This window comes from Pipistrellus kuhlii, unplaced genomic scaffold (assembly GCF_014108245.1).
Source record: "Pipistrellus kuhlii isolate mPipKuh1 unplaced genomic scaffold, mPipKuh1.p scaffold_m20_p_90, whole genome shotgun sequence".
Taxonomy (NCBI): domain Eukaryota; kingdom Metazoa; phylum Chordata; class Mammalia; order Chiroptera; family Vespertilionidae; genus Pipistrellus; species Pipistrellus kuhlii.
This window is the reverse complement of record NW_023425596.1, coordinates 120,193-136,865: the sequence shown is the minus strand read 5'-3', so window position 1 is coordinate 136,865 and position 16,673 is coordinate 120,193. Positions and strand designations below refer to the sequence as shown.

At 54.8% G+C, this 16,673-nt stretch overlaps 2 protein-coding genes across 3 annotated transcripts in view; one reads left to right on the top strand and one right to left on the bottom strand.

Annotated features, from left to right (window-relative positions):
• IRGQ (immunity related GTPase Q) overlaps positions 1-16,673 on the top strand; it is a 21,763-nt gene extending 5,090 nt beyond the window's left edge. Inside the window, exons 2-4 of the mRNA XM_036428753.2 lie at positions 9,206-9,240; positions 9,516-10,041; positions 12,265-16,673. Of these exons, the coding sequence (XP_036284646.1) occupies positions 9,518-10,041; positions 12,265-13,570 (1,830 nt within the window). The 5' untranslated portion in view covers positions 9,206-9,240; positions 9,516-9,517 and the 3' untranslated portion in view covers positions 13,571-16,673. The remainder of the gene's footprint in view (positions 1-9,205; positions 9,241-9,515; positions 10,042-12,264) is intronic.
• On the bottom strand, positions 5,676-8,903 carry ZNF576 (zinc finger protein 576). 2 transcript variants are annotated; one of them, XM_036428763.2, is made up of 3 exons: positions 8,438-8,903; positions 7,990-8,090; positions 5,676-6,315 (listed from the first exon to the last, which is right to left on the bottom strand). In XM_036428763.2, the coding sequence occupies exons 2-3, from the start codon at positions 8,072-8,074 to the stop codon at positions 5,774-5,776; spliced, it is 627 nt and encodes a 208-aa protein (XP_036284656.1). In that variant the 5' UTR covers positions 8,075-8,090; positions 8,438-8,903; the 3' UTR covers positions 5,676-5,773. The 2 variants fall into 2 exon arrangements, with proteins under 2 accessions (XP_036284656.1, XP_036284655.1); XM_036428762.2 differs by having other exon boundaries at positions 7,990-8,901.

Sequence of the window (16,673 nt, the reverse complement as noted above, 5' to 3'; positions counted from 1 at the left end):
TACTGACTTAGGCTTCTCTCTAAGTCTGAGTCATCGTCATTATCTTTAGAGACACAGGGTCTGCCATCATGATCATTTTACAGCTGCTACAGCTGGGGCAGAGACACTGAGTTAGCCCCCAGTAACTAGCAGGACGCAAACTTGATCCCAGACAACTGGATGCAGGGCACACAGCCTTGGCCATGAAGCCACCAGAAATAGAAGTCTGGCTGTCCCCGGCCACCTTCGGACTTGCAGGAGTGTGTTTAGTCTCCACAGAATTATTGAGATTTTTCAATCACGTTGGTTACCAACATTTAAAAATGGGCAGCCCGGCTGGTGTGGCTCAGTAGACCCATGAACCAGGAGGTCAGTTGGATTTGCCAGGATTGCAGGCTTAATCCCCAGTAGGGGACATGCAGGAGGTATTGTTGTTGTTATTATTATTATTATTATTATTATTATTATTTTAAACATGTCTTTTTTTTTTTTTTAATATATTGATTTTTTACAGAGAGGGAGAGAGAGGGACAGAGAGCCAGAAACATCGATGACAGAGAATCATCGATCAGCTGCCTCTTGCACACCCCCCCACTGGGGATGTGCCCGCAACCAAGGTACATACCCTTGACCGGAATCGAACCCGGGACCTTTCAGTCCACAGGCTGACGCTCTATCCACTGAGCCAAACCGGTTTCGGCAGGAGGCATTATTATTGATGTTTCTGTCTCTCTCCCTCTCTCTTCTCTGAAATCAATTAAAAAAATTTTTTAATGCTCTGATTTGCTCTGGCTGCTGTGGCTCAGTTGGTAGAGTGTCGTCCTGCCAAGGTCGAGGATTTGATTCCCAGACAGGGTGCATGTGGGAGGCAGCTGATCAATGTTTCTCTCCCTCTCATTTCCCCTCCCTCTAAAAATCAAAAGAAAATGTCCTCCAGGCAGATTTCATATAGAAATGAAGGTGTCTGGCTTCTCTTGAAAAACTGTAATCTTGATTGCTAAACCCACAATCCCATGGGGCAATAATTTGAGGGAACTGAGTAAGGGTCACCTCGGGTTAATGTGGGCATTCCCTGCCATGTGCCCAGTCCCCATCACCTGGTCTGGACTTTTCATACCTGCTTGCTTCATTGATTTATATTACCTGCTTGGCCCCAAAGAACATTTATATTTTAAAAAATATATATATTTTGTTGATTTTTTACAGAGAGGAAGGGAAAGGGATAGAGAGTTAGAAACTTCGATGACTGAGAAATGTTGATCAGCTGCCTCTTGCACACCACACCTGCATCTGGGGATGTGCCTGCAACCAAGGTACATGCCCTTGATGGGAATCTAACCTGGAACCCTTGAGTCCGCAAGCCGATTCTCCATACTGAGCCAAACCGGTCAGGGCAACACCTGCATTTTGATGCCAGTTATAGGATGTTAGACCAAAGCATCTTTCATCTTTTTTTTTTTTTTAAAGTTTATTTTTAGAGAGAGGAGAGGAGAGACAGCGACAAAGATATCAATTTGAGAAACACTGATTGGTCACCTCTCACACGTGCTTCAACTGGGGCTCTACCTGTAACCTGGGTATGTCTCTGACCGAATCAAACCGGCTACCTTTGGTGCACAGAACAACACTCCAACCAACTGAGCCACACTGTCCAGGGCAACCAAAACATTTCTCAAAACTCATGCTTTTCATACTGCAAGCTCCAAATCTCAGAACCTGACATTTATCCACTGAAACTTACATATCTACTATAGCTTAACATTATTGAATCTCAGAATCCTCAAAGCTGAAATGCACAGCTCATTAAAACACGGATGGCCGGAACTGGTTTGGCTCAGTGGATAGAGCGTCGGCCTGCGGACTGAAAGGTCCGAGGTTCGATTCCGGTCAAGGGCATGTACCTTGGTTGCAGGCACATCCCCAGTAGGGGGTGTGCAAGAGGCAGCTGATCGATGATTCTCTCTCATAGATGTGTCTAACTCTCTGTCCCTCTCTCTTCCTCTCTGTAAAAAATCAATAAAATATATTTAAAAAAAACAACAACAAAAAAACATGGATGGGTTTTTACTTCCTGGGGCAGCATGTGTAAGCCCTCCTTTGCCCTCAGACAGGCCTTGCTTTCTAAGCATAGATGTAGAGAATTACCCATTTGTTAGCAAAAATTCCCAAGAATCAGAGACCCAGTCTGCTGCCAGTGGGATCATTCTGTCCCTAGGGGCCCAGCAAGAGTGTGGAAACCAAGCTAGAATTCCGAGAGGATTTAATTCAGGGAATTGGTCACACAGGTGTTACAAGGCTAAAAGTGAAAACGTGAAGTGAGATAACCCAGAAATGTGTTTGCAAGAAGCTCCCACCTCGGGGACTGGGATTCGGAAGAGAGGTGAGATTACCGGGGCCCAATAGGTGCTTGAAGGGCAGGCCTCGTGGGGCCGGTGCAGGGACCAGCAACAAGGTGCCACGTGCTGGTGCTTAAACCTCAAGAGGGGCGTAGTGCCTGGTGTGAGTGTGGGGAGGTCCTGGAGCCCGAGCTGCTGCTGGAGGAGTCCCAGCAAGAGTCCAAAGCAAGGTGAGGCCCTTTCCCCTTCTTCCTACCTCCGGTCTGCCCACATCCCTCATGGCAGAACTTAGGAAGCCAGCTTTCTAAGGCAGGCTGCAGGCCAACAGACACGGCTAACACACAGCCAAGAAATATTTTTTAGTTCTCTTTGGTAAGCACTGTCCTAAGTGCTACAGGTGAAGCAGTTGCCCTCAGGAGCTTGGATTCCAACCTAAGGACACAGATAAAAATGAAATAAATAAGCGTGATAATTCCAGGTGTTGAAAAATGGTGGGAAGAAATTAAATCAAGGTAAGAGTTCGAGGTGCTATGTTAGCCAATCGGGTAAAGGAAGACCTCTCTGAGATGGCACATATGGAGACCTGAATAATGAGGAAGTGGCTTTGCGAAGCTCTGGGTAAGAGCACTCCAGGCAGAGGGAACAGCAAGTGCAAAGGCACTGAGGCAGAAGCCAGCCTGGTTTGTGTGGCTGGAGAGAGATGAAGAAGATAGAGCAAGGAGGGAGTGGGGATTGCTTAGTGGGCGGGGGCTCAGTCACTGTTGGGTTTTGTGGGCCTGGGGAAGAAGGTCTTTGGAAGTCATTTATGGGATGCCTTTGGAGGGTTTTAAATGAGAAGTGGCATAAGCTGATTTACATACCCAGGGGTTGGTCTGTGATGGAGACTGGAAGTGGGGAGTCATTGCAGGGGGATCCATTAGGAGAGTAGGACAGGGGAAAGGTAATCAGATTCTTCAGGAATTTAGAGGCAGAGTGTGTGGTTTACTAATACAATGGCAGCTATGGTGGAGGTAGGGGACTGCAGGGGATCCACTTTAAGTTTGCAGCTCCTATTTGTCAGTCCAGGCGGCTGTATCTCATGGAGAGAGTCTGGGTTCTGAGCCGATGATAGATTTGGGAGTCACCAGTGACACTATACAAAGTCTTATGAATGTGTGACATCTGGAGAGAGTAGAGAGAAGAGGTATATGAGGGCAGGCAGCTGTCTCAGGAGAACATGAGGGACTAGATCCTTAGGCTTGGCAGGGCTGTGGGGAGGGCAGCTGGAGAGGGGGGTGGAGTGTTAAACGTCTGGTCAGAAACTTCTGGGCTTTAGCCATGTGCCAGAGGAGATGTTCAGCCTTGTTAAAGTTGTATCTTAGAAAACACTGATGGCCAAATGACTACAAACCAGTTTCTCCAAAGTCACCCCAAGAAAGAGATACAGGCTAGCTAGCCCTGCCCCAAACCCAATACACAAACATCCCTGTCACAGATATGTTTCCCAGGGCGGAAACCCTGCCTCCGGCACAGAGCAGGCTGTATGTCTGTTAGTTAGAGAAGGGGTTGGTAGATTTTTGCTGTAATGGTCTACATAGTAACTGTTGTAGGCTTTATAATCTCTGTTGCAGCTCCTCGAATCTGCTGTCCTATGTGAAAACAACCATACACAATATGTAAATGAACAAGCATGACTGTGTTCCAATAAAACTTTATTTGCAAAATCAGGAGGTAAGCTGGATTTGGCCACAGTTTGCAGACACCTGCCTTAGGCTATACATTTTGCTGCATGTGACAGAGACCCAAACTAATGGCACTTAAACGAGACAGAGGCTTATTTCTCTCTTATATAACAGCAGGAAAGTGGGTTCTCGGGCTGATGGGATGGCAGTGCTGCATGAAATTGCTCTGTCATCCCATCTGTTGCTCTCATGGTGCAAAATGCCTGGGTACCATGTCCACATTCCAGGCAGAAGGAGGAAGAAAGGCGTGTCCCTTTCTGAAGCTGGAGGACTCTACCCAGGACTTTCGCCAGAACTTAGTCACATGGCCACTGCTAGCTGCAAGAGGATCTGGGAAATGTGGTCTTTGTAGCCATCATTTGCCTAGCTAACAATTGGGAGACAGCTGTCAGTCATTACCACATCCATTCCACCTGTGGGCTTTAAAAACATCCTTCAATTTAAATGAGTCCATGATTGCCGAAACCGGTTTGACTCAGTGGTAGAGCGTCGGGTCTGCGGACTGAAAGGTCCCGGGTTCGATTCCGGTCAAGGGCATGTACATTGGTTGCGGCACATCCCCAGTAGGGGGTGTGCAAGAGGCAGCTGGTCGATGTTTCTCTCTCATTGACGTTTCTAGCTCTCTATCCCTCTCTCCTCCTCTATAAAAAATCAATAAAAATATTATAAATAAATAAATGAGTCCATGATTATTAATACAGGGCATCAAGCATTGTGTCTAGGGGCAGGGCAGGTATGCAAGGGAGTTAAATCGGCCAGGTGACACTCCGCCGAGGATGGGCTTTCCAGGAGCTGAAATAGGATCTTAATGGGAAATCTCCCAGCGCTGGCCAAATACAACAGGAAACAGAAGGTATCTCTGTTTGATTCCAAACCAGTTTCCTCACAGGGCTCAGCCCTAACATCCCCCTCCTGTCCTTCTTATGTACTCGGGGAATTTCTGCTGAAAAAACCAGAGTCTCTTGTTTAGCTATCTCAATGTAGAGCTTTTCTGTCTTTAGATACTATTTCTGTTAGTTTATTCATGTCATTTCTTTTTTTTTTTTTTTAATATATTTTATTGATTTTTCACAGAGAGGAAGAGAGAGGGATAGAGAGTTAGAAACTTCGATGAGAGAATCATCGATCAGCTGCCTCTTGCGGGATGCGCCCACAACCAAGGCATATGCCCCTGACAGGAATCGAACCCGGGACCTTTCAGTCTGCAGGCCGACGCTCTATCCACTGAGCCAAACCGGTCCCGGCTATTCATGTCATTTCACCTACACATATGCAAAACATCCATGACTAGAATAGTACATAAAATTACTTAAATGGCAGTGAATTATCTGGAGCGAGGACAAAGCCACCCAATGCCGTGGCCCCTCGGCGGGAAAGGCTGGGGGAGGGCGGAGAGAAGGCAGATTTGAACCGCAACCCCACGTTCCTCAGTGCAGCTCCTAACCTTGCTGCCCATGCCCGGGACCCATCTGGTGGCTCCCCGGCCCCGTCAGGCACAAAGCCAGGCATGTGCTCCCACAGTCCATGGCATCCATCTGGAGAGAATGAAAGGTGATTACACAACCCGCAGTTGCTGGTGGTTTCAAAAGACTTAATTGGGAACGAGGGAGATGAAAATAATGTTCCCTCGTAGATATTTAACAAAAGACCTCACGATTGTCTGATTTCACCGTTGCCCCGAAGGCCTTTCTGTCCTCCAAGGACTGAAGCTCTAAAGAGCATATTCTCCGGCTTCTATTAATCAGGAGCCCTTTGCCTTTCCAGCAAATTCCTCCGAGGGCCCATCCCGTTATTAAAGGTAGTCCCACCAGCCCGGAGCCCACCCTGCCCCGGGCAGGGCTGGAGCTGCGCTCGGAGGTCCCCGAGGGCATGCTTGATGTAGTGCTGATGCAGCCCGGCTTCCTGGGCAAAGTCCTGCCCACACTCAGTGCAGGCCAAGGGGCCAGGCGGGAAGCGGGCCGCATGCACCCGGCGGTGCCACCTCGGAGAAGCGGCCTGCCCAAAGGTCTTGGCACAGTCGGGGCAGGGGAACGTGGTCAGGGCAATGGAGGGTGCAGCCGTCAGGGAGGGCCTGGCGGCAGGACTGTGGCTGCGCTGGTGGGCGATCAGGGCCCTGGAGGAGGGGAAGGAGCAGGCGCAGGTGAAGCCGACGAAGAGGGCCCCCTGCAGCTTCTGGGCCGTGAAGCCCGCTGGGTGATCCCGCTTCACTTGGCGCTCCTGGAACTTGGAACTGGCGGAGGTGATGAGGCAGCGGGTGCACTGCAGGGGCCCCAGATGGCCTGAGGGACATGGGGAGAGGCAGGGGGAGGCCAGCAAGTCTCCAGGACTTCTCCCAAGCCCCAGCATCGTGCCAACGATGAACATTCAGTGCTTACTGTGTGCCAGGCTGTATGCCAGGGCTGGGCAGCAAGCAGTCCAGGCAAATTATTTCTGGGCCTGTTTTATGGGTAAGCAGACTGAGGCTCAGAAAAGTTAGGTAACTTTCCCACAGTCATGAGGTTAGGAAGTGAAATGGAGTTAGGGCTGGGACCCAGGGACTCTGTCCTTCCAGTACTGCCGGGTGATCAGCACAGCCTCTGGAGGCTGGTTCTACTATTTCCAGGCAGGCACAATCGGTTCCTCATCTGGGGGCCATCGCCCCATCTGTATTTACCTGATGGGGCTGTTGTAAGCAATGCATGAACGAATTTACATAAAGGGCTTAGAACACTCTACACAGTGGTTTGAATTATTACCATTAAGAAGGAGAAGAGCAGCCCACAGCCAGGAGCTGGCCTGGCACTATAGATGGGCTTTGGCATTGTCCTGTTGAATATAAACTATTTTACAGAAAACCATCAGACACGGCCACACTGACTGAATCAAGCCAGCAATGGGAGGGCGGCCACAGAGTTTGTGAAGCTGCCTCAGAGCCAGAGCTGTCATATCCCCTCTTTTTCCCCTTGAAACCACTTAAGGCGTTTGTACAGTTTTAGGGGGGGGAGGGGCGCGCAAGATCATGCCATAATTGCATCTGAACACAGACAAAACGTTAATATTGTCCAACCCACAAAAACGACCAAACACCTGCCACTCCCGTCCTGGCTAATATGAGAGGTGACTGCTGCTTTGCCAATCACAGCAGGTGCCCTACTTGCTCCTCTGCCTGCTAGGTAAGATTTCTTAAGATTGCCAGCCAAAGAGTCGCCCTGATTCCTGGCACCATCCAATCCAGAGCAAAAACCCTCTTCCTTAAACTCGCCCCAACATCACCTACCACAAACTCCAATCCTAGAAGCAGTTGGTGCCCCTGCAGTGTGTGTGCCTCCGCAGCGTAGTGAGCAATAATGACCTCGGGTGTGTTCCAGGGTCATCTCCCTTTGGCTGGAGGGCATTGACTCGGGCAGTCCTTACAAATAATTAACCTCCCTTTGCCTCGGTTCCCTCAACTGAAAGTGATAACGGATTCCATAGGCTTTGTGAGGTGGTCTGGATGGTAGTAAGCATTCAGCGGGAGCTGTTGCTATTATGTCAAACTGGCTACCTCCATGACCCTCAAGTTTTCATCTTTTCTGCCAGGAACCTACATAACACCCCTTTGTGGCGAGGAGAGGTGAGTGATGGCAGATTTTTTTTCACAGCCAGGGAGACCAGGTCCCAAGCCCCACTGCAAGTCTGCCCAGCGTTGGAACTGGAACCTTGGGGTTCCTCTCAGTCTCTGTGGTATCCCAGCCACATCTCCCATCTCAATCCCAAGAGGGATTTTGTCCCTCTGAACTGCACCCCATTCCTACTTGTGTGGACAGAGCAGGTGGGTACATCTGAGCGTAATAAGAGCAAAGAAGGGGAGTGGCAGTTCCTGTAGGACTAGCTCCCCAACAGGCAAGTCCCCACAGCGCCTTGGACACTGAAATGCTACAGAAATTCTTTTAGCATCAGTTCCTGCACCCCCACCCCTGGCCAGCGGTACTCACAGATGTCACCTCCTGCATTGCGGGGACTCCCCTCTTTTGACAAATCCAGCTGCTCCATGGTCTCTTCGGGAAGCGGGTCCTCCATGGTGACTAGAACCCGTCTGGTCAAGAGAGGAGCACGCATGATAGAACAGAAAATCAAAAGAGGCGGCTCATCTGTCATCAGCCCGAGCCCACGAAGGCTCTCCTTTGCAGCCCTTGACCCCGTGGCAATACTCTCTCCTTGAACTCTAATATGATGGAGCTCTCACTAGAGAAACTTCAAACCCCTTATCGCCCTAAAGATTCTATTCCCTGGGTTTGTGACTCCCCTTAGAGCCATCCCACCTGTGTGAGACCCAAGATCTACAGCAAACCAGCTCCCTAGACTCGGAGCGCGGACCCTGGATCTGACACCATCCTCGTCCCCGTCTCTCCCACCATTCCTGGGGCAGGCGGTGGTACCCACGCTTTAGCCCGCCTCCTCCCGGTAGACAGCCTTCTCCGACATCCCGAGACCGGTTCCACCCAGAGCCCCGCCTCCTCGCGCTTCCAGGTGGGCAGCCCGGGCCTCCGCTTGGCTCCCAACAGCAGGAAGGCTGCCTGGCGTGGCGCCTGTCAGTGGCCCGTCATCGCGCCGCCCCCCGGAGGGAAGCCGGGTGGGGCCCGCCGGGTCTCAAGGTCCCGGTGGTCTCCATGTTCTTCCGCCCTATGAGATCCTGGATGGCCACTCCGCAGGGATGCAGGCGTGCCACCCGGTCCTGAAAACAGCAGGAAGGGTCCTTCTCCGCCCAGGGGAGCGGCATGATGACGCCACCGCCGCCCGTGCCGCCGGGACCTGTCACTGCGCAGGTGTCCGGACCTGTCACTGCGCAGGTGTGGCAGGTGTGGCAGGTGTGGCAGGCGCTCCCGGCGCGCAGGCGCCCGGGCTCCTCATTGGTCACGGTTCTGCGGCTGCGCGGAGGGAGCGAGCCCCTGGCGCCATTCTGCGCAGGCGCCCTGGCTCCTCATTGGTCACGGTTCTGCGGCTGCGCGGAGGGAGCGTGCTCCTGGCGCCATTCTGCGCAGGCGCCGCGAAGGGCCGGGTCCCCGAGATCACACTCCCTCGGCACCTCCTCCTAGGAGGAATGACGTCAGGTTAGAGCTCCCCGAACACGTCCGGAGGACCCCAAACCCCGGCGCTCCAGCCTCTTCGGTCCCCGGCCGTCCGACCTCTCAGCGGCGGGCCCGCCACCAGCGCCTGTGCGACAGCACCCTCCGGCCGTTTGCTCGGTGGGTGATTTGGGAGGGAGGGGTGGGGGGTTAAAAATAAACGTGGTCCAGAGGGAAGAGGAGGGCTAGAGGCCTGACTTCTGAGTTTTTGAAGTAGAAAGGGAAACGCATCCATAAGGAGGACCGGAGAGGACTCCGGGTCCCTGGGGGTGATACCCGAGAACGGAGGAAGGGGACAGGGCGGAGGACTGAAGTGTAGGGCCAGCGTGGGATTGTCAGCCTAGAAAAGGGCCGGGCGCCCCCTGACCGCCGTCTCCCCGGCGCTTGCCTTCCAGCGATGCCCCTGCCGCGCGGTGACGTCACCGCCCTGCTCCTGGGGCCCCCGGGCGCCGGGAAGTCCGCGCTGGTGGCCGCGCTCTGCAACAAGGACGTGGACGTGGTAGAGATCCCCGACGGGCGGCCGGACCCCGGGCTCCCCAGCCTGCGAGCTGCGGGCCCGGGCCTCTTCCTGGGGGAGCTGAGTTGCCCGCCCGCCGCGCCGGGGCCCTGGGCAGCGGAGGCCAACATGTTGGTCCTGGTGCTGCCCAGCCCCGAGGACACCGACGAGCCCTTGGCCCCGGCGCTGGGGGAGGCGGCGCGGGCCGCGCTGGCCCGAGGAACCCCGCTGCTGGCTGTGCGGAACCTCCGTCCCGGGGACCCCCAGGATGAAGCCCAGGCCCGGGATCAGACAGCGGCCCTCCTGGCCAGCGCTGGGCTGGGCGCCGTGCCGCTCTACGTGCTGCAGGCGGACTGCGAAGGCGGCTGCGAGGAACTGGAGCGCCTGCGGGCAACGCTGCGGAGCCAGGCGGAGGCACTGCAGAGGTGAGCCTGGCGGTTCAGGGTGGGTTGGGGACGCTTGGTCTTTTCATGTAGACCTCACTCCAGGGGTGCTCGGTAAATCTCCCAGACCCCGCCCCCCGCAAGTTTGGGGCTAGCCTGAAGTGGAACTGCTGGGGGCCCTGTTCCCAAATCCAAGAAGCCAGGCCCCGCCCCTAAGCTCACTTTCTGTGGTCAGTGATGCAAGCAGCTCTGCTTGACCCTCTTTTTTTTTTTTTTTTTAATATATTTTATTGATTTATTAGAAAGGAAGAGAGAGGGACAGAGATAGAAACATCGATGAGAGAGAAACATCGACCAGATGCCTCCTGCACACCCCCCTCTGGGGATGTGCCCGCAACCAAGGTACATGCCCTTGACCGGAATCGAACCTGGGACCTTTTAGTCCGCAGGCCGACGCTCTATCCACTGAGCCAAACCGGTTTTGGCTGCTTGACCCTCTTTTGTTAGAGAGGCTCCACCCTGTGCTGGGGGCCTGCAGGAGGTCAGGACCCGTCACCCAGGTCCCTCCTCCTGAGTGCTCTGAGGTCACCAGGCTCTCCCTAAATAGAATTCCAGCAGAGGCTGGGAGCTGTCACCCACATTCCGCCCCCATGCAGAAGCCTGAAGAAGGGCTCTCTCTCCCACACACGCTTGTGATCCTCAGAGATTTTACCCGAAGGCTTGTAGTCTCAAATCTTCCTCGTCCTCCCCATCAGCCTGGTTCTCAAGGGACCCCCGTTGCCCTAAAGCCACACCCTCGGTGAGCATCATTATTTCTGGGTGCCCTCACCCACTGCCATTCTTTAATCTCCTCTCATTTTTGTGCCCACTTGCTGGCTGCCTCTGGCTTAGGGAGTGCAGCCTCTCCCCGGTCCCGCTGCTCATCTGTTTTCCTTAGCCATGGCCCCCGTGAGAACTAGTAGATGAGGTTTCTCCCTGGCCTCTCCTCCCTTCCTTACGCCCAGTGTCAGGAAGGAGCCCTCTTGGTGACCTTGCCCATGTGGAATAATGAATAGTTCTGAACTTTCATTTAATGCAGTGCTCATTCCGTCTTTGCTCCAAGCCCTGCCTGCTTGTTTTTACCCCACCCAGCACAGCCTTTTCTCTTTTTAAATATATCTTATTGATTTTTTACAGAGAGGAAGGGAGAGGGATAGAGAGTTAGAAACATCGATCAGCTGCCTCCTGCACACCTCTCACTGGGGATGTGCCCACAACCAAGGTTCATGCCCTTGACCGGAATCGAACTTGGGTTCTTTTAATCCACAGGCCGACATTCTATCCACTGAGCCAAACCTGTTTGGGCCAGCACAGCTTTTTCTTAACCTTGCAGGTCCCTAGGAAAAGCCTCACCCCAAAGACTCTCTGCTGGGGAAGACAGCGGGGTCTGGTTTTTGGCCTTGATGGAAACTTAAGCTCATTCAAGCCACCCCATCCCTTCTTTAAACCTCTTTTCATCTTAGCCCTGGTTTCTGTTTGCTGGGACATCAACTGGCCCCTCCCTTTTCTGCTCCTTTGTCACTCATTCATCCTCCTGGCCCAGTCCTGTCCCCTAGCCTGCCGGAAACCAACCATTGTCTCACTAATAGAAAGAGGCTGGTCAACCTTGAAGCTCTGAAAGGTCAGAGCCAACCACACCCTATCTAATTGAGACAATAACAGGCAGCTTCCCCATCTTGTAATCATGTAAATCCTTACTGATATGATAATCTGCTTATTACCTGCCTGAGGGCTATGGGTGTTTCCCAAAGCTGCTTAAGGATAATGGGTGCATCCCATAGCAGCCTCAATAAAAGGGATAGCAAGGCCAGAGCCTAGAGAGTCTTCCCACTAGAGTAGGGGTGTCGAACTCAATCAGAGAAGGGGCCAAAATCTAAAATCCAACCTAAATCGCGGGCCGAATGGTTTACTGAACAGTCATAAACTGTCATTGTGATGGAAACGCAGCGGAGTGCAGTGATGACAGCGCGGTGCGGGACGGATTTGGCCCGCGGGCCTTGTGTTTGACACATGTGCACTAGAGGTTGACTCCTGCCTGGCCCCCCATTTGTCCCAAATTAACTCTTTTCTAGTTTCTCTTCTTTTTAGTGTGTGGCCTCCTCCAGAAACCGGACCCTGAGTGGGCCCTAATCACGCGGGGCGTGTTGAGGGTTCCCACACTAGCCCAGCTCTCTGGGGCTTTCATCCCTTTTCTGCCTTTGACCCTATGCCTCCCTGTCCCCACAGGCTCCTGCCGCCGGCTCAGGACGGCTTCGAGGTGCTGGGAGCAGCCGAGCTGGAGGCTGTACGCGAGGCCTTCGAGAAGGGTGGCCTGGAGGCGGCCCTCTCCTGGGTCCGGGCTGGCCTGGAGCGGCTGGGCAGCGCCCGGCTGGACCTGGCCATAGCCGGCGCCGCCGACACGGGCTTCGTGCTGGGCATGCTGCTTGGGCTGGACACGGGGGACCCGGCACCCACCGGGCCCACACCCTACCCCGCCCCGGAGCGCCCCAACGTGGTGCTCTGGACCGTCCCTCTGGGCTCCGAGACTACTGCTGCCGCCCCCCACCCAGCCCACTACGACGCCCTCATCCTGGTCACCCCCGGAGCCCCCACCGAGGAGGACTGGGCCCAGGTCCGGCCCTTGGTGCTGCCGGACGCCCCGCTGGTCTGTGTGCGAATAGACGGCGAGGGCGAGGATCCGGAGTCTCTGGAGGAAGAGGAGAAGGCCGAGAAGCCCAGCAGGGAGGAGAGCTTAGAGAAGGAGGCACGCAGCGAGGGAAGGGACCAACGTGGCCCTGGATCGCAGAAAGCAGGCGAGGGGGAAGGTTCGGGGAAAGCAGGCGCTGAGAGTTTGCAGCAGGTCGGCGGCACCGCGAAGCAGTCGGGCGGTGGGGACTCTGAGCCCGCGGCTGCCTGGAGCCCTGAGCTCCAGGACGACACGTGGGAGGTGCTGGAGGAGGCGCTGCCGCCCGTGTTCCCGCTGCGGAGGGGCGGGCTGCCCGGGCTCTGCGAGTGGCTGCAGCGCGCGCTCCCCGCGGCCCAGGCGGGCGCGCTGCTGCTGGCGCTGCCCCCCACGTCCCCGCGCACGGCCCGAACCAAGGCCGCGGCGCTGCGGGCCGGGGCCTGGCGGCCGGCGCTGCTGGCCAGCCTGGCGGCGGCGGCGGCACCGGTGCCCGGGCTCGGCTGGGCCTGTGACGTGGCGCTTCTGCGGGGTCAGCTGGCAGAGTGGCGGCGGGCGCTGGGGCTCGAACCCGCAGCCCTCGCTCGGCGCGAGCGCACGCTGGGCTTGGCTCCTGGGGAGCTGGCCAAGCGGACGCACTTCCCCGGCCCCGTGACGCGCGCCGAAGTGGAGGCGAGGCTGGGCGCGTGGGCCGGCGAGGGCACCGCAGGCGGCGCGGCGCTGGGGGCGCTCTCCTTCCTGTGGCCGGCAGGGGGCGCAGCGGCCACGGGCGGCCTGGGCTACCGCGCGGCCCACGGCGTCCTGCTGCAGGCGCTGGACGAGATGCTGGCTGATGCGGAGGCGGTGCTGGCACCCCACGCGCCTGCTCAGTGAGAGGGGGCATGAAGGCCGGGGCCGCCGGGGTGCTCCGCCAGGGGCTGAGGACTCCCAAGTCCGGTTTAGAGGAAGGGGTTGGGGGGCTCCAAACTCTGGCCTGGGATGCCTGGGCCTCAGGTAACAGAGCAAGTATGTCGCCAGTCTGAATCCTGGATGCTTGAGGGGGGTGAGACTGGCTGTTGGTTGGGTTATGTGGCTTCTAGTCTCCCGGATTCCTAGATCTCGAAGGGGAATGGAATCTGGGAGTCAGGACTCCTGCTTTCTCTGGGCATCCTGGGGCAGGACCCCTGGACTTGAGTCTTGAAGGGAGTTGAGCAGTTGGACTCTAGAAGGGAGTAGATCCTGCATGTACCGGCCATCTAATCCAGGGGGAGGTGGTGTGGAAGCCCTGATTCCTGGTGAGGGACTCGTCCCTCGTATTGGGGGTTCCAGGATGTGGGAAGGGATCTGGGTACTCCAGGGACTTCTACGGCACAAAGGGATGTAGGGCGTAGGCTTTCTAGGGGAAGGATGTAGTGGGCTTTGAATTTTCATGGGGTAGGGGGAGGGCAGTCTCGGGGTTCTCAGACTCCTGGCTCCCAAGAGGGACCTCGGTTCCTGACTCCTGATGGTGGGAGGTCTGCGTCTAGAGGAGGGAGCAGGGTGTGTGACAGCCAGAAACCCTCCGCGGTCGGGGAGGAGAGGGACGTTCAGTATTTGCTCCTGGGGAAGGGGGGCCACACAAAAATGAGGGGAGGAGGTAAGGGGCCTGGTGGCCTCTGGGGGTGGTCAGACACCAGGAATGAGGCTTTCTGGCAGGAACCCGTACCTCAGAGGTATCTCCTGCAAATCCGCTGGAAACGGCCCTCTCTGTGACTGACTGGGGAGGGGTAAGACCGCCCCATTTCATAGGTGCTGAGTGACGGGAGCTCTCTGGGAGTCTGCTCCTCTCTGTCCCACTCTCCCTTAGGACTTGCTTTATTCTGTCGTTAACCCTGAACCCTTTCTGGCCTTGGCATTTTTGTTCACCTGCCTTTTTGCAGAAGCCGCTGTGCTGCTGCACTAATCCAAGCGTTTCTGTGTGGGCTCCCTGGTGTACACAGGGAGTGCCACAGTGAGCACGGGACCCAGAAAACCACTGGGCAGGTGTCACAACCTGTGGGGATGGGCCACGGTGAGGCAGAGGCAGAAGCCATATGCCTGCGATGTTGTGGGCTGCACCTACACGTAGAGGCGCAGCCGCAGGTCACAGAATTCTTGTGTCAAAAACAGCAAGTGGGGGGCGGGGCAGCAAGGAGGAGCTGAGAGGCCATCCAGTAGAAGACTTCTGTGCTAGCTGGGGAGAGCAAAGCTCAGAGAGGGTAGATTCCAGGCCCCACCGCACACACAGGCTCTGTGTGGCCTGGCCCCTGCCTTTGCTCACTCTCTGCCTCACCCCATCCCCCAGCCAGCTTGCCAGATCTTCCCTCCGATGCCTGAGTGGGCCATCGGACCTTGGAACTTGTGCATTCTGCCTAAAATTTCCATGAGCGGCTCCTGTCAATCAGGTCTCAGCTCAGATGTCCCCTCAGAGACCTTCCCTGACCACTCTAACTGAAGCAGCGCGCGCACACACGCACCAATATTCATCTCAACTGGTTTCCTTGTAATTATTACTGTAGACAATTATTTATTTATTTACCTGTTATTAGCTATTTTTCCCTTGTCTGTCTTGTTCTATGCTGTACCCGCAGCACCCAGAAGAGTGCTTGACACACAGTAGGTGCTTAGTAAATATTTATTACTTTAATTTATTAGAACTAGGACTGGAAATGTAGATTGTCAGTCTCTTGCCACAAGACAGGGAACAGGATTGAGATGAGGAGAGAAAGTGCCCGTCTGAGGACGGGGACCTGGGGAGCAAGCACAGCTTTGCCACCATCACCCCGGGTGGCTTGGACCAGTGCCTTATTTCCTCTGTGGAATGGAAGTGCTGGATGACAACCATCACTTCCGAGACCCCATTTTCTCTGACAGCTGGAGGCAAGGCTACCTGATCGGAGGGGCAGGTGCTGGAGGGCTGGCTCCCTGTCTGCAGCTTGCACTCCCCCCACTGGCACAATTGTCACATTCAAGTTGAGATGGTGAAGATGGGAAAAGCATTTGGCTCTACACGGAATGGCTCCAGGCGTTGTCAAAGCTCTCAGTCTTAGGGGGATACAATTCTATAACTCTAGGATTGGACCATCTGCTGAGTTTGGGGGTGACCTGGTGCAAGTCACTCAGCAAATGGTGTCTGCCTTACTGGGTATTGTGAGAATTCAGTGTCTATGTAAGTGCATGCATTCTCTCTAACATGTCAACATACTGCACTCCCCTCTGCCCCCGAAAAGCCAGGCACACTGGGAGCTCAAGGGGTAGTCTGGTTGTCCTTGTCCACATGCCCTCAGCCCCAGGCAGCACCAAGATGACTATTCTGGTTACTTTTGCTCACAGAGTGCCCTGGTTTTCTGTCATTTTGACACCATCTCTGATTTGGTCCTGTCTGACATCTCTGCTCTCTGCTCCAAATCCCCTTTGCCCTTATGCCAATAGGGATCATGCCAGAGATCATACCTGAGAAGGCAGGACCCAGTGTTGTTTGCGTGTGCCTGTTGGCGAGTGCTGGTTGTGTTCCTGTATATAACTTTGTTGGTGGTACTGTCCAGTGGCACAACTACCTTCCGGAGTGGTTGCCTTTTAAATCATGACTTTGGGTGGCATTTGACTTTTAGACTTCGTGGAGGCATAGGTTGCCAGTGCGTTATCTGTCTGGGCATCCAGCAGAAAAGACTGCGTCTCCCTGTGGACAGATCACTGGCTGCCATGGGGTGTGTCTACGTGGCACCTTCAGCCTGAAGACCCTCAGAGACAAGAATTCAGGAAATGCACGATGAATCTCGGTGTTGCCACCCGCCAGAAACAGAATAAGCACAGAGAACTGAGCATTCATCCCACCTCAGCACCTCTGCTGAGTTTCCTGCATTTCTGGATAATGATGGAAGGACTGAGTCCATTGGGTGGAGAGCCATCACAGGGTGAACGGAGGGTGTGGCTGGCCTGTGGTGGTTTTTTGGAGTGAATAAAGCCGAGTAGAAATGCC

Excerpts from the sequence above, each read along its gene's own strand:
- ZNF576 (XM_036428762.2), bottom strand. The coding sequence starts at position 8,152 with ATGACAGATGAGCCGCCTCTTTTGATTTTCTGTTCTATCATGCGTGCT. Across the intron at positions 6,316-7,989 it reads CAATGCAGGAGGTGACATCT|GCCATCTGGGGCCCCTGCAG; the intron begins GTGAGTACCGCT and ends CATGTCCCTCAG.